Source organism: Populus trichocarpa, chromosome 13, assembly GCF_000002775.5.
Source record: "Populus trichocarpa isolate Nisqually-1 chromosome 13, P.trichocarpa_v4.1, whole genome shotgun sequence".
NCBI classification, from domain to species: Eukaryota; Viridiplantae; Streptophyta; class Magnoliopsida; order Malpighiales; family Salicaceae; genus Populus; species Populus trichocarpa.
In genome coordinates, this window is record NC_037297.2 from 10471127 (window position 1) to 10497658 (window position 26532).

Here is a 26532-nt window from a genome sequence, read left to right on the forward strand (position 1 = left end):
TTAAAACCAAAACGATTAAACTATAATCCTTAAAATTACTATTTTTTTTATTTTTAATCTCCATTTAGCTACTGAGCTGGAGTAGCTTTTATTTATAGCGTTGAATATAAAGAAAAGAAAATAATGGGACTGCAGTGAATTTGCCTAACGTTTTAATTGTTTTTTTACAGCAATAAATGATTACGAATGGTACTTGTAGACCGGAACCTCACAATGTTTCAAAGCAAGGGCTGTCTGCCTCGTCGCTGGATGAAAAGTCACGTGACCTTCTAGTGAGATATTTTGTCGGATAACGTGTTGGAGCATGATTGGGTTCTCATCTAGTAATCTCCTAGCGGACCCTCTCCTAATCAGCCTAACAATAGTATCGCCATCGCCATCGTCGTCGTCGTCGTCATCAATCATAGTCTCCTCTTCCTCTACAAATAATTACAACACAGAGCAAAAGCCACCAAAACCCAGAGAAGAAATAATTAGAAGTGCAGCCATTTTTATTCAGTGTAAGCTTTTTCTTAAGAGAAGAAATGGCTCTCAGTGCTGCTTCGATCTCCCATAATAACACTCCACGCATTCTCTCCTCTTCTTCAAATACATTTTCTCAGCTCAACAACCAGAAGAAGATCTCTGCTTCTCCTCATTTCTCCCTTTTATCGCTTACTCCTCGCTCTTCTCTCTCCAGGTTCCTTTTCTTGTTTTTATTTTAATTCAGATACGTACATTTTTCCTCATTATTTTACAATGCTGCTCTTCTTCATTCCTGATACGTTATTAAGTTTTTTTTTTTTAAAAATGCGTTCAACAACGTTGTATTCTTTTTCTCTTCTTCTTTAAATGCTCAAATTTTATTTTATTTATTTGTTCATCATTTTATTCTGGGTTTTGAATGTTTTTTTGTTCTTCTCATTTTCGTGAAGATTTCTGTGTTCCTTTTATTTCAGGAGTAGTTTTGTTTCCCAGTGGGGAAGAAGGGAGCCTTACTATTTGCACGGCCATGTCTCGTGTTCGGTTAAAGGTTCGTTACCTCTTCTTTTCTCTACGTTGGGTTTAGACTCTTATTTCCTGTCTTCTTTTTAGCTGATTGGTACGATGGGGTTATTTGGCATTCCGTGTCTTAGCTGTTTTGCTGGATGAATCCAAGGAAAAGCTTCACCTTCCGAAAGGTGATACGTGGTCGGTTCATAAGTTTGGTGGCACGTGTGTGGGAAGCTGGGAGAGAATTAAGAATGTAGCACAAATTATTGTTCAGGATAGCTCAGAGGGGAAATTGGTGGTTGTATCGGCGATGTCCAAGGTGACAGATATGATGTATGATCTCATAGACAAGGCGCAATCACGGGATGGTTCCTATGTATCTGCTGTAGATGCTGTTTTTGAAAAGCACAAATTAACAGCTATGGATCTTCTTGATGGTGATGATCTTGCTAGTTTTTTGTCCCGGTTGCATCATGATATTAATAACCTCAAAGCCATGCTTCGTGCAATATACATAGGTATCGGACTGCTCTCTCTTTACATGCATGCATGTATATGAGGTGTTGAAATGGATTAAATCTCGTCTTTCTTATGCAACTAGTAAATTGCAATATCTGATTTTGTTTATATTTTTTCAGCAACTCTTTATTTTATTTTATCTTCAATCCATGTTGATATGAACTGCTTTTCTGTTTTCCTGTCATATCTGGCTTTCTACTGCAGTATTGCCTCTGACAGCTTTCTCCTTTCATCTGTTGCAGCTGGTCATGCAACCGAGTCCTTTTCTGACTTTGTTGTAGGACATGGGGAGTTGTGGTCTGCACAGATGTTGTCATACGTTGTTAGAAAGGTTCAGTGGTTATTTGCTCATTGCCATGAAGAATACCTGCCAATTGTAACTCTCACAATTTATCTGATTTATTGTTAGGTTGTTATTTTCTCGTGCAGAACGGGCTAGATTGTGAATGGATGGATACAAGAGAAGTGCTTATAGTAAATCCCTCTGGTTCTAATCAAGTTGATCCTGATTTTGCGGAATCTGAAAAAAGACTTGAAGAATGGTTCTCTCGACATCCATCAAAGACAATAGTTGCGACTGGTTTCATAGCCAGTACGCAACAAAATATTCCCACAACATTGAAGCGGGATGGAAGTGACTTCTCTGCAGCTATAATGGGTGCCTTGGTGAGGGCTCGCCAAGTCACAATTTGGACAGATGTTGATGGGGTATACAGTGCAGACCCCAGAAAAGGTTTGTTCTTGGTTTATTTACACTTGTTTTTTTTTCCCTGTACAAGGTTCTACCTCTACCGCTGTACTATCTAGTGGAGACCATTCAGATTGTGGAGAATGGCCTCATATAACTTTGAGAGGACACCAGTGATGAGATTGGATTGTAATGCTGAAAGATTCCTTTCCCTTTTCATCTGCAGTTAGTGAGGCTGTAATACTAAGGACATTGTCTTACCAAGAGGCCTGGGAAATGGTGAAGTTCACCACTCTTCTCGTACCTGTCAATGCTGAACTATCTAACTGCATGTTTCTAAGTTTATATTTGTGTGGATTTGCAGTCCTATTTTGGGGCAAATGTCTTACATCCTCGCACTATTATGCCTGTGATGCGATATGATATCCCCATTTTGATAAGGAATGTTTTTAACCTCTCTGCTCCCGGGACGATGATCTGCCGGCCTGCTGAGAATGAAGATGGCCAGAAATTGGAGTCGCTTGTCAAAGGTTTTGCAACTATTGACAATGTGGCTCTTGTGAATGTTGAGGGGTGAGGCATTTCTTGGTGATTTCATATTCATTGATTTCATGTTGTATTCATTTTTTTCTCTCATTTTATGTTTACTCTTCCGTTGGCAGAACTGGAATGGCTGGTGTTCCTGGTACAGCTAGTGCCATTTTTGGTGCTGTGAAAGATGTGGGAGCTAATGTCATTGTTATATCCCAGGTACTTTTTATCCCCTGGTTTCAGATTGGTGTTTTTCTCAGATAACATTTATGCAAAGTGACTGGATTTCATGCAGGCTAGTAGCGAGCATTCTGTATGCTTTGCTGTACCTGAGAAGGAAGTAGCAGCTGTTGCTGAGGCTTTGAAGTCTAGATTTCATGAAGCTTTGAATGCTGGACGTCTTTCCCAGGTTCTGTTTGGATTGAACTAAAATTCAACATAAACAGTACCAAGTCTATGAATCTTTATGATTTCACTGTCGTCTTAGAGTTTTTCCCTTAAATTCTTTTTATCTGTTTTTGGCTTATCATATTTTATGGGAATTGTGGAAGTTCACGTGTTATGACATTTTTGGTAAAACTTTTAGTGTCTGGAGAACAGCCATACTCGAAAACAGCCAACATTATCTTATTTCAGTTTCAAAACTTGAGCTCATGGACTTTTGAAATCTGATAGGGGTTTTTTGTTTTGAGTATGATCTGTTCCTGTCTTATGCACTGATCTAATAATAATTTGCTTCATGCCAATTTAATTTACTGTCACAGCTACATTTTTCTGAGCTTGTTCTCTGATATGTGGACTCTTGGTTTGGAGCTCTATTCCTGTAGTTTGCTTTCTCATTGGCGGAGCATATTATCTTTTTCCACTCTCTAATGTATTGGAATCATATTTTCCCACTTCATTGTTTTCTCAAAATCACTCTTCAGGTTGCAGTCATTCCAAATTGTAGCATTTTAGCAGCTGTTGGCCAGAAAATGGCTAGCACACATGGAGTCAGTGCAACTCTTTTCAATGCTCTGGCTAAGGTAAAATCATTTATATATATATATATATATATATATATATATATCGAGATGAGTAGTCTGGATGCTCAACGTGTTTATACTTTCAATATTATGTCTTCTTATTTATTTATTTTTGCTATTTTCTTCTGACACAAGTATGAAATGTTTTTGCAATGCAGGCTAATATTAATGTCCGTGCCATAGCTCAAGGTTGCTCTGAATACAATATTACAGTTGTTATCAAGCGTGGAGATTGTATAAGAGCTTTAAGAGCTGTCCACTCGAGGTTTTATCTCTCGAAAACCACGATAGCAATGGGAATCATTGGACCTGGTTTGATTGGTGCCACATTACTAGACCAGCTTAGAGATCAGGTGTGTATTTGGATGCTGATATATCTTTTATTTTTCTTTCATATGTCAGTAATTATGGAATAATTAATGTTTGAATGTGAACATTAATGGATCCATTATCTTCTGCGATTATGATAGAGTTAATAGCGGTTGATCTAAAGTAACATGACTTTAAAAATTTGTAATAGAGGTAAAAGACAATGGAAATGTTGTTTCTTATCATTCAACTGTCATCTATTTAAATAAGAATGTGGTGCTCGATCAACATTTAGAGGTTTTTTTGTGTTTTCTTGCTCACGCTAGTACTACTAATGATGAGTAAATGCTATATGAGTGCCCAAAATGCACTTTGCATAGTGTGTCGATGGTGACTTTCACCAAAAGAAGATTTAAGGCTGTTGGAGGTCTATCTTATTCTTTCTTGTTCTACTTAAACGAGTACTGCATTTCATAGACAGGTCTTTTTATTTCTTCCCATAAAAACCAACCTTCCCCAAAGTGTTTGCTTACATAAATCATGTTGCAAAATGCACTTTGCAACATTGCAAAATAAGCAGTAAATACCATGTTGTGTGTCAATACTTTCACCAAAAGAAGATTTAATGCTATTGGAGGTCTATCTTATTCTTTCTTGTTCTACTTAAACGAGGACTGCATTTCATAGACAAGTCTTTTTATTTCTTCCCATAAAAACCAACCTTCCCCAAAGTTTTTGCTTACATAAATCATGTTCAAGTTCTAGTTCAATCTAGGATTTATTATCACTCGAATTCTTATGCCGTTACATTAAAAATAAATGAAAGTTTTATTTCCCAAGTTTGTATGTCATGACCTCTGAACTAGGCACCGAAAGGTTTCAGTAAAGCTTGAATAAATGAGCATCAGGTTCCAAGAACTGTTCCTGACCACTGATACTTGCACCCTTGACGTTGGAAGCCATGCTGTGGCTTGCAAAATGGGTAGACAGGAGTTGAGAACATTACCTAATGGAGCAATGCATATATTTTATTCTTTTTTAACTAGGTATTGTTATTATTCTAAATGCTATATCAGTCTGAACATGTTATGAAATTTCTTTTGGCAGGCAGCAGTCCTTAAGGAAGATTTTAACATTGATTTGCGTGTTATGGGAATCACTGGCTCGAGAACAATGCTTTTGAATGATGTGTAAGTCTTAAGAATTACATCAGATTCCTGCCTGTATGATACTGTCTATTACCTTTTCTTTCTGAGTTCCTATGAACAACTATTGGTTAGCATGTGGCACATTTTTATCAAATAGCATAACTAAAATTTCTGCACGAAAATGCTAAACTAATAAACAAACAAACAAAAGATCATTCTCTTCAATTTCCTTTGCATATGATGTATTGTAAGTGAAAGACCATACCTAAACCTGAAGAGCAAGCATCTAGAATTCCGAGGTTTAAGAGGCTTTATGTTGTCAACTAATTTAATGCTGGAGGGAGGGGAGGGAGTTGCAAACTCTCTTCGAGCACTCAACAACTCATTCATTTAGCAACTCTCTTTCAGAAGCACTCGACACATTTAGCATATCGATAGAATTAGGGCCTTTTAATTGGCGTCCAAAATGTCTTCTCTTAAAGGGATGAAAAATACCAATTTAGTTGAATCAGGGCAATTTCTATTGGGATTTACATAATGCTTGTTCCTTCATAGTCTTTATTTAAAAGAAAAGGAAAAAGAAAAAGAAAAAGAAAAAGAAAAAGCATACTTAACTAATATACTCCTAAAAATTGTCCTACATAGACAAGATGTCGTGCTCATTATCCTTAATTGGACATCATAAAAAAAATCCACTTCGAAAAACTCAAGTTCTCATTTTCAATCAAAACACAAAAATTGACTATGATAGCCCTCTTAAGTTGACAAAAGCTAACACCAACTACATACATTAGTTGCATTATTTTTCCATTCTTCAGAATTGGTGGCTTAACTTTATAACTAAAATTCCTGAGACAAAAGGACAAGATGATTCCTTCTGGAAGATAATTTGTCCATAGGTATTGCTGTATTGACATGGTTGTTCAATTTGTTGGCATCAGTGCATTGTTACTAGGGTGGGTTTGCGTTCCCACGCTTCTAAACCAAAACATGACATGTTTTCTTCTTTATCCAACGCTATCACACACCTTATTAACAATACCTAAACCTGTCCTAAAATTTAGGATAGGTTGGTACACCCAGTTCATTCGGGTTGTTCCCATTTCCCACTCTTGCTAGAAGCAGAACTCAACCCTTGCTAAGAGTATATAACTGAGATTCATAGTTTACACGCTCCCTTCCTCTGAGATTTTGTGTTTAGAAATATCCAAAAGTTGTTGAATTTGAGAGCTATCGATTTATCTGGTTGGATGATTTGCACCTTTACAGATCATTAATTTGTTTTCTGTTTGGGGACAACCGTAATGCTTTGTTGGTAACAGTCATGTAAAGTTATGTTTGTATGTTCATTAAGCTCATTAGTTTCTGGCTGCAGTGGAATTGACTTGTCAAGATGGAGAGAGCTTGTAAAGGATAAAGGTGAAGTGGCTGACCTGGAGAAATTCAGGCAACATGTGCATGGAAATCATTTTCTCCCAAATACTGTTTTGGTAGACTGTACAGCAGACTCTAATGTTGCAAGTTGTTATCATGATTGGTTGCGAAGAGGAATTCATGTAATCACCCCAAACAAAAAGGCAAATTCAGGACCACTTGATCAGGTAACATGAACTATGTTGGGATATTGTTGTTGGAGTGTTGCTTCTTGAACTAGTTCCTCATTATTGCACATCACGTTTCTATTCCATCTTTGGTAGAGATTACATTTCTCTCTCTGTTCCTTTTTTTTTTTTTTTCTAAACTAAAGTTTTTGAGGTTTGCTACACTTTTTATTCCTGAAGTTGTAGCTCTACATATGGGTGCCTGATGATGAAACTTCTGCATCAATTAAGTTGGTTGGTTTCTCTACTTATTAACTTAACAGGAAAAGTTTGCTTCTCATCAACTATTTGTTAGTCGCTGAACATTTTGTTACTGCTATGTTTGTCATGCCTTTGTCATCATCTCTCTGCTTATGTCTTTGTCTACTACATCTGCTCTTCTTGATCTTTTCTTCTATATAAATTCAGTATTTGAAACTGAGAGCTCTTCAAAGGCAATCCTATACACATTACTTTTATGAGGCAACTGTTGGAGCTGGCCTTCCAATTATTAGCACTTTACGAGGTCTCCTTGAAACTGGGGATAAAATACTGCGCATTGAAGGAATTTTCAGGTGAGACATGTTTTTGCTTAATAGACAGAAACATGAGCACTCAAGAGGCTCTGAATATATTATATTATATAATTCCATCAATTTTTCTTTCAAGTATCTGTATCAGTGATGTTAAATAATTTCACTGTACATCTTTTACAAGCGTTCTCCCCATTTTGTTATCACAGTGGAACTTTGAGTTATATCTTCAACAATTTCAAAGGCACGCGAGCATTTAGTAACGTAGTGGCAGAAGCAAAGCAGGCAGGATATACTGAACCTGATCCAAGGGATGATCTATCTGGAACAGATGTTGCCAGAAAGGTTCTGTATACCTCATTAAATGTGTCAAATTTTTTAGTTCATGCCCTCTTATTGTCAAATAACTACATCTATTGGATTTTGTTCTTTAGATTTCATATATATGGATGACTTTCTGTCCCATGAGTGATTGAGTCAGTCTTGTGAATCTGAGTCATTAGTCAAATATATTGTAGGGTCAATGGGTGTCCCATGTTATTTCTTGCCACTAAACCTTGATTGAATTCAGTGGATGGAAATCTTTTAAATGCTGTTGTTGTCAGCACCAACTTGCAGTCAGTATGAAGACATGACATGTGATAGTTGACTAACTGCAACTTTATTGATTGTGAATTGTACTTGTCAGTTCCTCACAGTATATTCAGTTCGTTAAGAGCAGTCATAAACCTGCTGCATTTTACAGGTGATTATTCTTGCAAGAGAAACTGGTTTAAAGTTGGAGCTGTCTGATATCCCTGTTCAAAGTCTTGTCCCTGAACCACTGAGAGTAAGATTCATGTTATGTAAATCATAAACTGGGCTTGCGATACCAGTTTTCCTTTGACATTATGTTTTTAATTTTTGCTTCAGGCTAGCGCATCTGCTGAAGAGTTTATGCAGCAGTTACCACAATTTGACAATGAAATGGCTAGGGCGAGACAAGAGGCTGAGGATGCAGGGGATGTGAGTATCTCTCGAGATGTTTCTGCTTGTTTCTAATTACATTTTTAACAGAATTCTTCGATTGCCAACTTATCAAACTACAAATTCATAGGAATCTATGTGGATGCTTAAACAAGGAATATAATATGTTGTTTCATACATTTATATAAACATCCATGCAAACAAGTTAAATAGTTTTAGCAGATGTTACAGAAAAAGTATACCATTTCCGTGGGTAAATAATGGATATGAGGCATTGTGATGAGGGGGGCGGGTTGCTTTCCCCCATTGTAATGCCTCGCTGTAAAAATAAAAAATATATTTTGGCTTTTTCATAAATTATGTTAACTTTAGTACTTTGTTGATTATATTATGATTTGTTCCCATAAACCACATTCAACAGAACTTGTTATCAAACACACCTTTTGTAACCTTATGTGTTTGTAAAAAAAAATTTTCAGTTCAAAAGCTAACCTTATTCACATTTTCTAAAAGACATTTAGTTATTGGATCATAGAGGAAGGTCCATATATTCTTTTCACAACCATTTGTGATAATGGCTTTTGTTCTTCTGATGGCCTAAAACTGAGAAAAATAGTTCAGAAGTGATTCAGGTTATGTGATGTAGCGTAAATCAAGTTTATGGAAAAGGGAATTGTAAAGAGAAGTTCATTATGGATATCAAATGGGGGAAAAGAACACGTATTTCACAAACTCTTGATTCTTTTGGTCTGGTTCTTCTGGTGGCAAGCATAGCCCTGAAATTGAGATGTTATTCCCCGCTCCTCTGATTTTTGAGGGTCAGTGCCACTGGCCCAAAATCCATTCATTAGTGTTAACAGTATCAAGTACTTGTGAACTGCGGTGATCTCTGAAATCAAAGATTTTTTTGAATAAGTGTGTCATCCTTCCATAATCAATTTGCAAGAAAAATCCCATGGCCACTTTGTGTTGGTTTAGGTGGAGCATGTTTTCTTAAATATTTGTCTTCATATAACGTATTTTTTATTGTTTTTTTCTGTTTCCGTTCTCTCTTCTTTGTATGAAATCCAAAGGTCTTGAGATATGTTGGGGTAGTGGATGCGGAGAGTCAACAAGGACTTGTTGAGTTGCGAAGATACAAGAAAGATCACCCTTTTGCACAGCTTGCTGGTTCTGATAACATCATAGCTTTCACAACTACAAGGTATAAAAAACAGCCTCTGATTGTTCGCGGACCTGGTGCTGGGGCTCAAGTGACCGCCGGTGGAATATTCAGTGACATATTGCTACTGGCCTCTTATCTTGGTGCTCCATCATAATAGCATCGTTTTCTTGGTTATCATAATGTTATCAAGATACATTTTGCCTTTACTTCTTTCCATAGGCCTTAATAATGCTTTTCTTCAAGGGCAGTGCTGGTCATGCTTGAGATGTCGTTATGCATTGTAATTGCTCTCCTAAAATAAGCTTATCTGCGGAAGCTTCAGGGCTAGTATAGTGTGAGCTTAGTTCTGCCAACATATAAATATATGAATGGCCTTTTCTTATTTTCTTGCTCCAGGTCTTGTAGTTCCTGGAGAATGGGAAGTGTTAAATGTAAGCTTCCAGAAATGTTCACACTTGATATGATTATGAGATTGCCATTACTTTCGTTCTTGATCCTCTGTCTGAACCCCTTTGCAATGTGTAGTTTGTATTTATTCATGCAATTGATCTTTTGATTGGTGTGGCAAATGTGCTCATCTCAGCTTTAATAACATCCAATTGGCTATTTATTTAATCTCCTTCATTCGAAACGACAGGTACATGGGGGAATGTCTATTTGCAATTCTGAATAACAAATCTTGCTGAGAATTCAATTCAGTTCAAAATACTTTTTTAATTCATCTAAGAATAAATAAAGAGTCTAAAGGGTGAAATTGATTAAAAATAATAATTTTAAAAAAGAATCTGAAAAAATAATTTGAGTAAACTTAGGTTAAACCTCCAAACACGTAACTTGGATTATAAAAAGAACAATACTATAGAAAGTAAAATGAAAAAAATTACAAACCTTAATTTTCAGTCAATCTAATTGAAAAAAATTAAAAAAAAAACACGAAAAGCCACCTAAATGAACCCAAGTTAACCTGTTAAACATGTGATCTAGATTATGAGATCTAGATCATTCCACGAAAAAAAAATTGAAAAACAAAATTACAAGGCCCATTTTTAGTTAGCAACATGAAGTACATTGTTAAGGATGAGAAGCTTTTCAAAGATAGTGATAATTTAAGGATGAGAAGCTTTTCAAAGATAATGATAGTGATAGTTAGCAACATGAAGTACATTCTTCAAGTCCCATTTCTTAGCATTTATGTATAAGGTAGTTTTTGAAATCTTTTCAAGATAGTGATAATTTTTAAATAATTGTAATCATATGGAAAGATTCACTTAAAGGCATAAATTTAGCATGGATATCATACAAGATATCCAAAGCATGGCTTATAATTGTCTTTGAATCGATCATATTAAAATCCATAAATTTTTCAACCTTGTACTTTTTCATATTGGCATCTTCAATCTTGTACTTTTTATCCAAAGCTTGCCATAATACCTTAGCACTTTTGATTTAACTATATACATCATATAATGTATTGTATAATTCATTCGCGATATAGTTATTGCACATAAAATCACTATAATTCTATGTGTTCACAACTGTCACAATTATACGTCAGATTCCTTATCTGACAACTTTGACACTTCTTTAGTCGAGAACTTTGTCAAGTTCAAATAAATTAGATAAAATATAATATTTTTCTACTCTTAACTTAATCCATTGAACTTTTCAAGTTTTGCACACTGCACTAAAGTACATGATGATGGAATCATCCCTACCAATGTAATACTTGTCAAAACAATATTAGTTGTAACAAATGTTTCTTGATTTAAAATCATGATAATTCTATATAAACAATAGCAAAGATATGTAAATAAAGATTTGGCTTCTAAAAAAACAAGTAAAATACAAATAATATAAACTTAAATAACCACAAAACTAAATAACTTAATAATCAAATGTATAAAAACTATGCAAGATTTTATTAATCCCTTTTATATTATTTTAGTTCTTTTATCATGAATCATATCATTATAATTTTGTATAAAAATTAAATGAATTGCATGAACATAAAAACAAGTATAGAGGTTATACTATTAAAAGATATCTAGAAACCTTCTAAAAATTAAAAAAATCATAAAGCTAGATATGAAAGTTAAACAAAGATTATAGATTTAATTGTTTGATTCAAAAAAGTATAATACATACATGAATATAGAAAACTAGATAAAAGTTAAATTTAACTTAAGATTAAAGTTGTTAAAATATGTTTTAATAATTAATCTAGTTTTCATAAGGAATTATAAACAAAAAAAAAACTAATTAAAATAAAGTCTTTTGATTGTTGACTAAATATTAGTAATAAATTAAACTAGTGTTCATACTAGTTTACTATCTAAGCATGTAATTTTATATATAAAGACAAGCATGCAATTAAAACTAAATATCATTTGAAGATTTTATCATGTATACTAAACATATATCCAAACTTGCATAACATATTGAAGCATAATACTAGATTATGTACTAAACATATATTGAATTTATAGTTAAACAAAACTAATGTAAAATACTTATTTATTGAAGCACTTAAGATTTTATTAGGCTAAAAAATTGTTGTTGTCAAGGATTAATTTGTTGTCTTTTAAGCTATATTGTTCTTTACTTGGTACAAATATGATGTTTGTAATAAGTCTCATAAGATTCTCACACTACCATTTTGTTTAAAAGCACTTTTGAACCAAGTCCACAAATCAAGAGAAATTGAATCGAGTATCTTTCTCAAAAACCTAACCTAAGCTCTATATTGGATGAAAAATCAAAGCTCAAAAGGAAGAGAATAAGTTGAAAAATAAAGGTGATGAAGAGTTTAAAATCTAAAAAAATAGTGTATAAACATTCTTTTTCAGCCCTTTTCTTTTGATAGAAGGTTTTTGAACCAAAATTGATAAAGAATTAATTCTGGTAATTCCTTTCATTATGAGGTTTGATTAGCATGCATAAAACTAGAACTAAACTTGATAGTTTTGGCTTTAAATATGACATTTTTTAGCTGAAAAAACTGTCTAAAAACTATTCAGGTTACTAAAAAAACTTATCAGACTTTGTTCATAGGCTAGACATACTAATAATGATGTCAGCTCGGAAGGATCAACTTTAGAACCCTCAATCAAGAATTGAAATACTCACCCAATAAAGCTAAAATCATATAGAAAACCCTAACCTAATGATTTTTTAAACCAAAAATCGAAGGTATATGGTTAGAAAACTACAAAGGAATCTTTGATAAGTTTTGGAAGTTGAGTGAAGAACTAAAGAAGAAACATACTCATGCTGTTCAATTATTAATAACGATAAAAGTTCTCTTTTCAATGTTATTTTAATTACTTATATAATATAACTTAAAAATTAACCCTAATTAACTAATGGGTCTAAATTAAATCCACATAACTAACGAACTTGAATCTAAAACTGAATAAGAATAAAATAATCATAATTAGATACTAGGCTTAAATTAAACCTGCATAACTAACTAACTAACTTTCTCTTTTCAAAAGGATTTAACCTCAAATCATCACCTACATAATAATAAAAAAACGATTAAAATATTAAATGTAGCACTAACATTATATTCACTTAGAAGTTTTAACTTATATGCATTGTCATTAATCTGTTCAATGACTTGGAATGTACCATACCCTCTAGAATGCAACTTAGATTTTCTATGGTCTAGAAATTTTTCCTTCCTCATATGCATCCAAACCCAATCATCGAGTTCAAAGATAATATGCTTATAACCCTTGTTGGTTCTAGATACATATTGTTCATTTTTTTTATTTGTTTTCAAACACTCGTAGAGTTTCTTTGCCATTTCAACCTTCTTATTTTTATCAAGATTAACCATTTCATTAACAGGTAAAGACAACAAGTTCAAAGAAGTTAGTGGATTAAAACCATAAATAATTTTAGATATTGAGTGATTAATAGTAGAATTTACACTTCTATTATATGTAAACTCAATAAACAACAAACACTCCTAACTTTTCAAGTTCTTTTGAATGATAATATGCGATAAATTAGTTAAGTACATATTCATTACTTCCATTTCACCATCCATTTATGGATGACAAGCAGTTGAAAATAATAATTTAGGTTTAGAATTTCTTTAGTACTGATCTAGCTTTAAATCTTTTAATAGTCCCATTTGCATTTCATTTGATCTTATACATATACTTATTTCCAACAATGTTGACATTGTTAGGTTTGGGTACTAGTGTCCGAGTGACATGTTGTATAAGTGCATTGATTTCAGCTTTAATTGTTGCATGACACTCCTCATGTTTGTTTTCTTGAGTAAAACAAGTGGGTTCCAATTGAGTAGAAGATGACAACACTTTCTCTGTTGTACCTATGATGTTGTACAAAAACAGATTTAAAGATGAAGTAAAAAGCGAAAGAAAAGGAAGAAAAAAAACAAAGAAGAGAACATTAGGGCTGGAAAAGTCTGCAATTTTGCAAATATTATTCAATTCATCAACAAATGTCTAACATTTCGAAAAATATGATATAAATATTAAAACTCTAATTAGAACAAACAAATGAGCTTATAGTCTGATAAATAAAATATCTAATAATAACTAAATAGGATATAAATACTAAAACATTAACTAGAACAAATAATTGAGCTTGTTAGAGAATAATATAAATCATATCTTGGGACCTCACCTAATAGCTTAAGCTATTGGGTTGAGATGATTCTTTGACATGGTATCAGAGCTTTAATGACCAAGCGGTCACGAGTTCGAATCTCACCATCCCCATTAAGTTGATAAAAATTAAGCACAAGGTAATGTGGGCCTGTGCAAGTTTCAAGCCCAAAGGGCTTTCACTTGAGGGGGTGTGTTAGAGAATAATATAAATCATATCCTGGGACCTTACCTAACAGCTTAAGCTATTGGGTTGAGATGGTTCTTTGACAGAGCTTATAGCCTGATAAATAGAATATCTAATAATAACTAAATCAAACCCAATAAATAAGTTTAATTAAAAACCTCAACTAAAAGTTCAAATAAATCAAAGCAAAAACATAGGCTAAAGCTCAATCTCTCCACGGTCTGAGCTATCCTCCATCGTCTATGATCATACAAGTGTGTAAATAATATTTCGAGTCTGGTGTCCCCACCAATTCTCTCGGGATTGAAGAAACTTGACCTTGTCGAGTGTAGTTCAAGACAGATCTGATATTGCTCCCAACGATCATGATCAGGCTATTGTGATGTCTCTTTGATAATCCAAGTATAGTCTAAATCTAGTTGTTCAATTTATATACTAAGATTCACTGAAGTTGACCATTATGGTAAAAAAATGTGCATTCAAAATATCATTAATATGTTTCTTTTGTGCTAAAGATAAGGATAATGGGGCAGAGCTTTTAAAAGGATCATCAAGGATATGTTATTGTGTTTTATATAATGAGGTTATTTATGTCAAAAGTAGAGCTAATATCAAAGTTTAGTTGTAGTTTAATGATATAATTATTTGATTCAATCATTTGTTACACTTTGAATGGTCTAGTACTACTCATTTACAATTTATAAATGGTTTTCAAAGGATATCGTTCAGGTCTAATCTGTATCATAAAATAATCTTCAACATTAAGTGTATCATGATACTACTTTGAAATTTGTATTGTTCATTACTTGCTTGAATATGTTTTATGATCTTGACATGCAAATTATGAACTCTACATGAAAAGACTTAACTGAATCAAACATTTTAGAGTGAGGAGACCAAAAAGAAAGATTTACTTGCATTTTAGGTTTGTGAGCATGAACCTTATATGACTGGGAGTATGGAATGGAACACACACTTTTTGAATCCTGGATGGATATAGATTGGATATAACCTAGTGAATCTAGGACTTATTTAGCCTCTTTATCATGAATAAAGGGTAAGGATTTAGAAAGCTCAACAAACAATTTAAGACTTATGACATGTTGGATGTCAAGCATATGAGACAAAGCATTAAGGAGCTTAGAAGGTTGTTCAAAATCTATGACATGTTGATGTCAAGCATAGGGGTAAAAATTGGATGTCAAACATAGACTAGGGAACTCAAAATGAAAACTATCTTGAAACTCTCTCGACATTGCACTTACCTCTTTAGGCAACTCTACTAGAGAGTCTCCCAAAAAAATTACAACTAAAAAAGACATAACTGACTCTTCATAAACCTCTTTTTCAAACTTTTTTGGACCTATTATGTTAGCCATATTTACCTCCTTAGGTAGTTTCACTAGAAAGTTTCTTGAAATTTCTTTTACAACTAAACCAGACACAATAGGTTGTTCCTTAACATCATTCTCAAACTCACATGGACTCACGATATTAAGTCTTTTCATTCATATTCTTTTTTTCTTGTTCTTATTGCTAGGTCTTGGTGGTAATCCAATGAGTTTGATCTTTCTACCTTTAAAATCAAAAGAACATGAATTTGATCGACTGGAAATGGTGACATCTAAATCATATATCCATAGCCTACCTAAAATGGCATGTCCTACATTCATTGGAATCATATTACATCAAATCTCATCGTGAAAGTCTATGAATTTGATAGGGAACAAACATCTCTCATTAACTGCTATGGAATTAGTATTAACCCATGACATATTATATGACTGAGGATTGAGAACAAATTTTAGGCCTAAGCGAGCTACAATATTTGAAGATATTTTATTGATATAACTTTTATTATTAATGATAATCTTGCAACCCTTATCCCCACATTTGATATAGGAGTGAAAGATAACAATCCTTCTCTAATCTTCAGTTCCTTCAGGTTGTGTCAAGGTATATCTAACAACACATAACCTAGTTGTCTCAAACTCTACGGTATTTTGTTCATGATTGATTCTAAAGATATCACTTAAAGTAGAATTCATGGTAGCTGTAAACTTAAAGTTCAATACTAGACGACTATTCACAAATGCATGAGATCATAAATGATTCCGGCAAGTGAAATCATAATACAAAAATTAAATTAAATTTTTTTAATATAGAAATTAATCAAGAACAAAACACACCAATAAAATTTTAAGCATGTATTGTTAAACCCTTAAGTGTAAATAATTAACCAAATAAAAGGTCACAACTTCCATAGGTTTCGACAAGGTTGGCAATTAATAAAAAAGACTAATGGCAAAACTTGAATGGCAATATATAAAGTGAGTAAAGATATAAGGGTGTAATGCATGGATTTTGTTTTAGACACAGAAGGTACTATTAGTGATAATTCGAATAACAAGTGTAATACTAGAATAGTAAAATTCAATGTATCAAAAGGTAAAGTGATTTACTGACCAGATTGTGATGGGAATATGCTAGAACTTACTGTTGTTAACATGGAAAAGACTTTTAATGTGGCACTGTTAGCTGACAATGGCACTAAAGTGTCATTGTTGGCCGACATGGCTTACATGGTGATATGGCATTGTCGTGGCAGGGTAACGTGGTGCTAGTGTTGTTATATGCATTGATGTGGTCGTCTGCAATGATGTGGTGCTACGTGGTTGTATGTGATGATGATGGTGCTGATGTGACTGTGTTCGATGACATGGCAATAGGTGATGACATGGCAGTAGGTGCTGGCATGACAATTGAGTTGACATGGTGAATTTCTATTTCCCATATCTGAGCTGTAAACAAAAAGATTATTTTTTTTTAATGTTGGATCAACAGTCGATTATGAGTTAACATAATCCCTAATAAATCGATTAATTATAAGAACAATTAAAAACCTACGCTCTGATATCAAAGTTGATATAAGACAAAAAAAAAATTGAAGATGAAGTAATAAGTTAAGAAGAGAAAACCAAAAAAAAAAAAAGAAGACAAAGGCAAAGAAAAGAAAAATGAGGTTAGAAAAGTCAGCAACTTTTTAACTTTTCAATGACTTTTGCATAGGAGGCACAATAATTGAAATGATGAAAGTGTTTCATGTTTTAATTTACAATTAGTTATTTGACCCGCGTTTCGCTGCGGGTCAGATAATATTTTTTGGTAAAAAATAAATATGTAAGCTTTTCAAATATTTTTTTAATTCTAATTATAAATCAAAATATACATTTATTTAATTAAATACATCGAGAACTATTTATGCCAATAAATGCAAAAAACAATATGTTAATGCGTTTATTCAACTCCTCTCACTGTAGGTCGAATAATTTTCTTTCTAATGCAAAAGAATTAATATGTAGGACTTATTAACGTATTTTTTTGACATCAAGCAAAAAATATAACCGTAAATAAAAAAATCAATACTTACATATAATAAAATATAGTAAAGATCATATACATTAATAAAAAAAAAATATAAGATTTCAAAATAACTTTTAACGTAGTAGAAAAATAAAATAATGTTGAAATTGCTATAGTGAATATCATTTTCTTAGTCTTCGTATAAATTTTTTTAAAATTAAAAAAAATAGTGATAAATAGAGCAAGTGTAAAATAATAAAAATACCAAGTAAATATAAAAAAATATAAAAATTTTGTTTTCTATAAAAAAACCAAAACCAAAACTACAATTTTACCATAACTATAGTAAAAAGTTTGCAAAATTTACAAATACATTATTTTTACAGGAAAACACCATTTCTTTTTAGTGTATACACACACACACACAATTATAATGTAACGAAATTATAATTGTAATATAATTTTATGTGTGAGTAAATAAGGAATGAATAGTAAGGCCATTTTCTGTTAAGTATCAAATTAATGTTAAATAATAATTAATATAATTTCTCACAAAATTAAAAACTACTGTCCACAAAATAATAGAAAACGTGGCACAACAGAATGCCACATAGCACCAGTCAGTGCACGACTCCCAATGAATAAAGATTGAAAAGGTTGCCAAAAACTGAAAATTTCTTATCAACTCGATAGGATAGCCCCACCCTAACGATCAAATCAAAGATTCGTGCGTGTAATTTAATTTTTTTAAAATAATACTTTTTATTTTTGAATTGTTTTAATATATTTATATAAAAAATAAATTTTAAAATCTTTTAAATATATTATTATAAAAAAATACTATAAAAAATAATTTTAGAATCCTCCTAACACTCTTTCCAACCAAAACTACGAAGAAAAAAAAATGTAATTAAAATAACATAATTTTTAAAATATATTTAAAAATATAGTTATAATTGTTTTTTAAAGTATTTTTTATTTTAAAATATATTAAAATAATAATTTTTTATTTTTAAAAAATTAATTTTGACATTAACATATTAAAATAATTTAAAATATTAATTTAAAATAAAAATAAAAATAAAAAAATTTATTTTTTTTTAAAATTTTTTAAAATACAGAAATAAACAGGAAAGGTAGAAACATGCACACCATTTTTTCTTTTACTTTACATGGCCAACTCCTTACAACCCAAACAGCAGCAACAACAAGAACCAGTTTCTTGTCTTATCCCACACCACACTCCCTGCTTAAAATGCGCACCCTCCTCAACTCAAGGCCCCTAACACCTCCACCACCATTTCTCACATCAAATTTCCATTCTTCTCCTCCGCCTTGCACTCTCTTTCATTACAGCTTTAGACCTAACAAAAGAATTCATTTCTTAACTCCTTGTTCTTCTTTAAAGCAAAGAAAGAAACAACCAGAGACTCTTAGAAAGACTAATGCCCCGCAAAGTTTAAGGTGGTTCTTGAATCCAAAAGGTGATGATAGTGATGATAAGATTAAAGGTGATGGTGGTGAAGCTGAAGAGGGATTGGAGGGAGACACTGCATTCAAAGGTACCCTTTTGGCTGGAGTCTTGTTGGTTGGTGTTGTTGGTGGGTTTGGTGCTGTCGGGTATATCTATAAGGATCAGATTAATGCTTTCTTGAACCAGTTTTCTGGGTTTATTGAAGGTAATTCTTCTTTCGTGAATTTGGGTTTCATACTTTGCTTAAATTAGTTATGAATTTTGTTATCTAATGATAGAAGTTCTGTATCTTTGTGTGTTATTTTTGAGAACTCAATGACCCATTTTGGGTTTTCAGAAGAAATTTGGTTTCTTGAAGCATGAAATTTTAATGGACAGATACATTTGAGATTCTCAGTGAATTTGCTTGCAATTGTGATGAGTTTTAGTTAGAATCCAATACTCTGTTGAATGATTTTTTGGAAGCTTGGTTTAGGTGATTTATTGGAGCTTTAAATTGTAGTAATGAGATGGAATTGCTGAGAGTTTGTGTAGATGGGAATTTTTTTTCTTCTATTTTTTGGGATTCAATTACAGCCAAGTTGATCAACAGTTTCTGCGTTGAAGTTTTCCATCGTGTTTTCATTATCAAGTTGTTATCTTTGCGTGAAACTAACTTCTTCCGAGATGTGAATTTGTTGGAGCTTGTAATTTCAATTAATCACCTTTGTTTTGATGTCTAAAATGTCTTTTGGTAAGCCCCCAGCTGGCAGATTACCTTTTTTTTTTTTTTTGTAAATATCTTTCAAAGGTGACTGGAGGATTATGGAGGCTTTAAATTTATGAAGTAATTAACTTTGTAAAGGAGACTTGATGGTTTGGAATTTCAAAGTCTTGTCATATCCGTGATAATTAAAAAATAAATAAATAAAAAGCCCGAGAGAGAGAGAGAGAGATTTTAAATGAAATCGATGATGTACATTGAAATGCGAGTGAAGAGGATTTTCTAATTACTTAGAAGAGTTCAATTGAAAAAAGGCTTTGAAATGGTATAGTGTTTTTGAATGGAGTTAGAAAACTGTTCCAGGATAAGGTTATTGTTTGGCATCTTCATGTCGTAGTTGACCAAGGACTTTTAAAAACATTTAGCAGAATTGAACGTGATTTAAAGCCTTTCTGAGCTGTTTTTTTTTACTCTTCTTCTTATAGACTTAAAACACTGGGTTAAGGTGGCTCCTGGGTGGAGACTATAATACTCAGTTTCCCCATTTGGGAGGAAGAGTTGAGGGCTGGTTCAAAAAATGACAAAGGATGAGGGTAATGGTCCTGCTTTACCTAAGCTTTTGCAAATGGTGTTCTAGAGAGGAGCATGAATTTACTTTCACCGCCTTGGGTCCTAAAAAGAATTCTTTTTTGAATGTCAAGATTCTTTCTTCTCGGTGTGAATATCGGTGCTATAAGTTTATGGAATCCTGTAGTGGAAAGAGTCTCCTAGCATCTTGATGTATGGAAAAGTGCTTTCTTTTCTGTATTTATTTTAATTAGCTGCCTTTATCCAGGTTTGCTTATTCTGTATTTATCTTTAGTACTTTTGTTTTATTACTTGTGTTTGATCAATGTCCTGTGGGGCTACAATAAGGATTTGAAAGGGTAATGTGGGATTTCTAACGTCCAGAATGGAAGATGGGTGTGGGACTATAAAATAAATTGAGAAATTAGTTGTAAGCCTAAGACAAAGGGGCCAAGTCCTTGGTAAATTGGTTGCTAGCAATGTCGTATTGGTATAAAAATGGCTATTGTGGTTTACTTTAGAACCTTGTTTTATTTCGCTTGCGGTGATTTGAAGCAAGCATGGTTAGAATAAAATAATTGGGATGTCAAGGTTGGTTACATCTACAAACTTGATGAACTCTTCGTTTCATAATTTTTAGAAAAGTGAAGGGTCACTTGGAAAACCATGCTGCTGTATTTAATGCAAAGTATTTGGATGGAGCAAATTTGAGATTTTTTCAGAAATTCGCACACATGGCCTTTGCTTTAAGCAGTTTCCCATCTAGTCCAAATGAAAGGGTTTAGTTCTGCCTGTTCCTTATTATATTTTGAGAGAGATAGAGAATATAGTAGAATGTAGGCTTTTAGTTAATTTCTATTTTTATTAATGTACTTTTTGGAGTCTCATTTGGTTCTTTTGTGGACAGGTTATGGACCAGCTGGATATGCTTTATTTGTAGCAGTTTATGCAGGATTGGAAGTATGCATTCTATCCTTTTTCTTGACCATAGTACTAAATGTCTTATCACTAATATATTCACTTCAAAGATTTATACAGATTTGTTTTTACATGGCATTTGAAGAGATCTCGCTTTTTTGACCCTTCCATATAGGATACTGTCTACTTTGGTGGGATTTTAACTGAATAATTGGCTTTTTGAATAAGATTGGACACAATTTAGGTGTATGCGAGACAGTTTATTTTTATTTTTATTTTTTTTTGCTTCTGTTATCTATCTCGAAGGGGGAAAAAGGAATTCTTTGTGTGCAACACCACATGCTAAAATGCTTGTTATGGTGCAAGTATGCACGCACACGTACATTAATGAAAACAGAAGATATAAGTAGCCCTATATATCTTTGTGAGCACTTGATTTTCATTTTAGGGTTCTATGTTTTCTGAATCCAACATCCCCATGATTGTTTTGTCCAATAATAGTTATTATTTGCTGAAACTGATTTGAAGTTACCCATCCTCTGCTAGATCCTTGCAATTCCAGCAATTCCATTAACCATGTCAGCAGGTCTTCTTTTTGGCTCTCTTATTGGCACCATTATTGTCTCCATAAGTGGAACGGTAAGCTTGCTTGTTTTTATTATAAATATAGGAGAAAAAATGACAGAATTCTGAAAGCTACATCTGATAATCATTTATGTTTTCAGGTTGCTGCAAGCATCGCATTTCTGATAGCTAGATATTTTGCTCGTGAGCGAATTCTTAAACTAGTTCAAGGAAATAAAAAATTTCTTGCAATTGACAAAGCAATTGGGGAAAATGGGTTCAAAGTTGTCACCCTTCTTCGTTTGAGCCCTTTGCTTCCATTTTCTCTTGGGAATTATTTGTACGGATTGACATCTGTTAAGTTCATCCCCTATGTCTTGGGAAGGTCTGCATGTTGTCCATCTTGAAGTTAATTTTCTATATTCTAGTGTTGTGTTGTTATCTGATGTCCATTTAGTAGTTTCAACTATCCTGAAGGTTGATTGCTATGTATTTGTATTTTGTTGCCTGCTTTCTTTTAAGATGATTCAGTTGTTAACAGTGAACCCCTGCATGGTCGGTTTGTCTTGCTTAAAATTTGTGGTGTAATTGTGTTTTCTATTGACTAGTACATGGAAATCTAGAATGGCATCATACTATGTCTGGGTTGTTATTCTTTGCCCTGATGGAGCTTGATTGCTGTTCTGAATGATGTTCTATTGCCAAAGCATACATTTTTTGCTGATATAATGTTACATTTCAAGGTTAATTTAGTGATTTTTTTTAATCAATTGAAACATCTAATAGAATGAGAATATTTTAAAGTTCTAGATATCTTCCACAAAATTGCCAAAGGTGTCTGAAAAGTTTCCTCGTAGGCTACTATGTAAATGTGATAATTAACTTCCATATTTCTGTGGCTCGAGATTTCAAGATTATTTATAATGCATGAGAGTTTTGAAAGTTGTTCTTGGCTCTGCTGTGTACTATAACATTCATAAAACACATGTAACAACTGGCAAAACTTTGTTAGAATATATCCTATTATAAGTTTTTCCATCATCAGCATGATGTGCCTGAGGATGGCTAGGGTTTTTGGTTCTTGTTTTCTAGAAAATTTTGATTTATTAGGGTTTTGTCTCTGATTCCAAGTTGTAAAATACACATAAGAGATGCCAATAAGGGTTTTAGAAGTGAAAAGTATTACTTTCTTTTCACTCTACCCCCATATCAATGTGCTAATAAACTTTGCTGCTTAATTAATACGTAATGGCTATCAACAGTTTCTAATTCAGATTCTATTGGCATGCAGTTGGTTGGGGATGCTTCCAGGAACATGGGCTTATGTGAGTGCTGGTGCATTTGGCCGTGCAATTATTGTGAGTTTCTCCTTACTTTTCTGCTATAGTGTGAATTCCACACATATTTGGGCAACATTTCTGAGGTTTAATTATTTTGTTTCAAATCAGCACTTATTTTCTCTGACACTGAAAGTGAAAAGGAGAGAGTAAGAACTGGATTGGGCTTATTATTATCTTATAGTTTGAGCATAGGGAAAATGAGCATGTGCTCGTAACAGCGAGTGCCCCCATTGGTCATGGCACTAACAAATGAGTGCCTTGGTAAAATGGCATTGTCTTAAGTTAAAGGATGTATAAATCATAAGTTTTGAGCGTCTTTGAGGTCCAGTCATCTTGAACAAGCCAAAATCATCTCTCTAAATTAGCTAACCCGTATCCAATGACCCAAAACCCATAATGGAGATGATGCCATTCTACAAAGCTTTCATAGAAAAGGCATGAATTCTAGGAAAGCAAGTGTAAGCAAAAGCTAGAAAAAAGTGAAAGGAAATGTGATGTCGGACAGAAAAGAGAATGGAAATAGGGAAGAGAAGAGGGGAGATGAAGCTAGAGATGGGGAAGGAGAAATAAGTAGCAGAGAGTAAGAGGCGGAGAAAATACGTTTAATTTATCAATCAAACTGTTTGACATTAAAACATTAGGTGCTTTATATAGAGCCACCAAAGAAACCATAAAGTTTTAAAATAAGTAAAACTACATATCGGTGTATTTTCCTCCTAATATAAAAATAGCAAAAATCTCAAATAGGTCCTCCATCAAAATGTTTACATGACTATCAAAAAGGGTGAAAAGAAAAAGAAAGAAAATGGCAGTAGGCTAATGATTAACCAGTAATTTATAAGATTATATTAGTATGTTTCTAAAGCTTAGATTTTTAAATATTGTATGGTTAAAACTTGGCACATTTTTCAATGCATTTATAGTTACATGTAGTGGATCCATATCTCTCTAGAGATTTATGATAGTTTTAGTCATTTGCAGGAGACAAATGAGACAAGGTTAGTTATCCTGAATTGAAGAATGACACAGCTGGTAGGGGCCTTCTTGCCCGTAAATGACTAACAGGAACAAACTACAAGGACCAACTAGAACTGATGAGGACATGATCAACTAGAGAATTGGTTAGAAATGAGAGATTGGAGTCTCAAGTCTTAACTAGAACTTAGGAGAACATGATTATTTGAGAGTTTCAATTGATAAGCCATCATTTTTCCTGATCAAGAAACTAGGGAGTCTCTAAGCAAAAACATTTCCGTTGTAGTTCCAATAGCAGTATGTGTTCTCTTTACTAGGACTACTACAATGATGTAAGTACCAGAAAGACCTGATTTCAATCTTCTAATTGGATGCAATTGAGCCTCTGTACTGGTGACAAAAGTTATTGTTTAGGAGGTAAGGAATAAATTCCTATCAGATGCTAACTGCGTATGCTCCTATATAATAATCTGTATATGTGATATCAACACAGAGACAAGGAACTTCTTGATTAATTGGCTTGAAAGGATGGTTTAATACATCATTATGGTCTTAGCTGAAAAGAAGTGTGGATATTTTGCAAAATCCTCCATTTAAATATTTAATCAGTCACCTTTCTAATGCTTAAATTCAATACCACCTTATATATGTGAAAATTTTCCAGCTTTGGTCATTGGCTTCAACTCAAAGAGTCAAGGGGACATGTAGTCAGCTTCCCTGTAAACAAACGCCACCCTTCTTTCTCGACCCTTTGTTCTCAATGCTATTTGTGTGATGTTTCAGCAAGAGGAATCTGAGATCGGATTAGGCGGAGGTAATGGTGGGCTTTGGACTCTTGGACTGGGATTATTGGTCACGGCAATTGCTGCAACTTATGTAACACGGCTTGCTAAGGTAAAACATCATTAATTAAAGCACTTTCAATATGATGAAATTATAATTCTACATCTAAAATCTCTTTTAAGTAGATTCCACACCACTTATGATTATGATTAGTGTAGAAGGAGCTGTTAGTGAACTTAAAAGATTGAAGGGAGAAAGAATAGAGTAAAAAAAGTATGACAAGTTATTACAATGAACTATATCCATACAAAAATTAGTTGGGTTTGAACAGCGGGTGGGTAAATTGCTGCAACTGGGGTTTGAATGGATTGCATAACTAATCGAATCCACAAAATTGTTATTCCGTCCGCTCACTATTTGTTTCTTCTTCTCCATTCATGCTCTGGTTGGTATAGCATGAGGAGTTGGTTTGGAACATGTGAATATATAACATGTTTGATAAATTATTCTCTGCAAAAAGTCCTTGGAACATAAAATTTAATAATTAGTTTTTGGAGTTTTATATAGGAACAAGATAAAATACCGTGCAAAGTAGGCGCGATACTCCTACCCTACAAAGAAGAAATTCTCGCTATAAAGATCACTCCTTAATAAAACTTAGCCACAAGTGTGGCTGTTACCATAAATCTTCTGAATCTCACTCATATATTCTCTGTTAAAAAAGACCAAATGTGAGGCGAGACTAATAATTGTATGAGCTACATAGGATGAATATCACCACCACCAAGTGAAGAAATCTCCACCATGTCCTCGAGTGTTACACGCTCACTTTTCTAAAGACGTGGTCTTGGTGAAGGCCATATGCTGTATTTGTTTATGATGTGATTTTGCTCGTGTTTGATTTTTGTACTTGTATGTTTATGTTGCAGGATGCTGTAAAAGATATTGAGTAGTAGAAGTTAGAACACACAATGGGAGTAGAAAACAAACAAGTGAGGGGCATTCTTTGTGACCTTATAACACTGTAAGTAATTGAAACTGTAAGAAGATTGGTGCATCACCATCTTGTAAATCCAAGTATATAATTTAAGCCAAGCCAAGCCAATCCAATCCAATCTACAAGGCAATTTTATTTGTTTTCCCGTTTCTTTGTTTCGTAGATAAATAAGAATGGTGCTTCATCTATTTCTTCATCCATTTCCAATTCTTCATGTGGTTGGATGAATTCATTTTTCTTTTCCACCCAGATTCAACCCCTGCATTATATTTTATGTGGGTATTAATGATTATGCTTAGAGCAGTCAAGGCGAAATCGATTTGAATGGGCGAGCTCGAAGCTCTTATATGAAGTTGGTTGACCTTCTTAACCACGCCGTGCGAAGAATTAAATCATTTCCACTATCTTCTAATTTAACAAAACTAAATTTTAACCGATTTCCATTTACTTTGGTATCGAGTGGACAATAGTTTACAAGGGAAATAATTTTGAAGGGTTAAAATTAATTTGTAAGTTAATTATTTAGCATTTCTTATTTCTTTCTTGAGAAATTCATATTTCATTAGAAAGTAATCCTTTAGT

The 26532-nt window shown here is 33.3% G+C and overlaps 2 protein-coding genes across 3 annotated transcripts; both read left to right on the forward strand.

The window, feature by feature from the left end:
- Positions 1-275: 275 nt before the first annotated feature.
- On the forward strand, positions 276-9928 carry LOC18104351 (bifunctional aspartokinase/homoserine dehydrogenase, chloroplastic). The gene is made up of 18 exons (XM_006376113.3): positions 276-679; positions 939-1012; positions 1116-1490; positions 1734-1822; positions 1921-2224; positions 2406-2458; positions 2544-2752; positions 2842-2929; positions 3006-3119; positions 3637-3735; positions 3894-4088; positions 5152-5234; positions 6568-6793; positions 7202-7347; positions 7515-7650; positions 8051-8134; positions 8218-8310; positions 9345-9928. Exons 1-18 carry the CDS (start codon positions 525-527, stop codon positions 9588-9590), a joined length of 2769 nt encoding a protein of 922 aa, XP_006376175.1. The 5' UTR covers positions 276-524; the 3' UTR covers positions 9591-9928.
- An 8860-nt stretch (positions 9929-18788) lies between these two features.
- Positions 18789-26138, forward strand: LOC18104350 (uncharacterized). 2 transcript variants are annotated; one of them, XM_006376112.3, is made up of 7 exons: positions 18791-19308; positions 21281-21333; positions 21838-21930; positions 22017-22240; positions 23147-23213; positions 24954-25064; positions 25883-26138. In XM_006376112.3, exons 1-7 carry the CDS (start codon positions 18885-18887, stop codon positions 25904-25906), a joined length of 996 nt encoding a protein of 331 aa, XP_006376174.1. In that variant the 5' UTR covers positions 18791-18884; the 3' UTR covers positions 25907-26138. The 2 variants fall into 2 exon arrangements, with proteins under 2 accessions (XP_024438844.1, XP_006376174.1); XM_024583076.2 differs by lacking the exon at positions 25883-26138 and having other exon boundaries at positions 18789-19308; positions 24835-24981.
- The last annotated feature ends 394 nt before the right edge of the window (positions 26139-26532 follow it).

Coding starts and splice junctions, on each gene's coding strand:
- LOC18104351 (XM_006376113.3), top strand. CDS start 525: ATGGCTCTCAGTGCTGCTTCGATCTCCCATAATAACACTCCACGCATT. Junction 3,736..3,893: donor TTTTCAATGCTCTGGCTAAG/GTAAAATCATTT, acceptor TTTGCAATGCAG/GCTAATATTAATGTCCGTGC. Junction 5,235..6,567: donor ACAATGCTTTTGAATGATGT/GTAAGTCTTAAG, acceptor TTCTGGCTGCAG/TGGAATTGACTTGTCAAGAT.
- LOC18104350 (XM_006376112.3), top strand. CDS start 18,885: ATGCGCACCCTCCTCAACTCAAGGCCCCTAACACCTCCACCACCATTT. Junction 21,334..21,837: donor CAGTTTATGCAGGATTGGAA/GTATGCATTCTA, acceptor ATCCTCTGCTAG/ATCCTTGCAATTCCAGCAAT. Junction 22,241..23,146: donor ATCCCCTATGTCTTGGGAAG/GTCTGCATGTTG, acceptor ATTGGCATGCAG/TTGGTTGGGGATGCTTCCAG.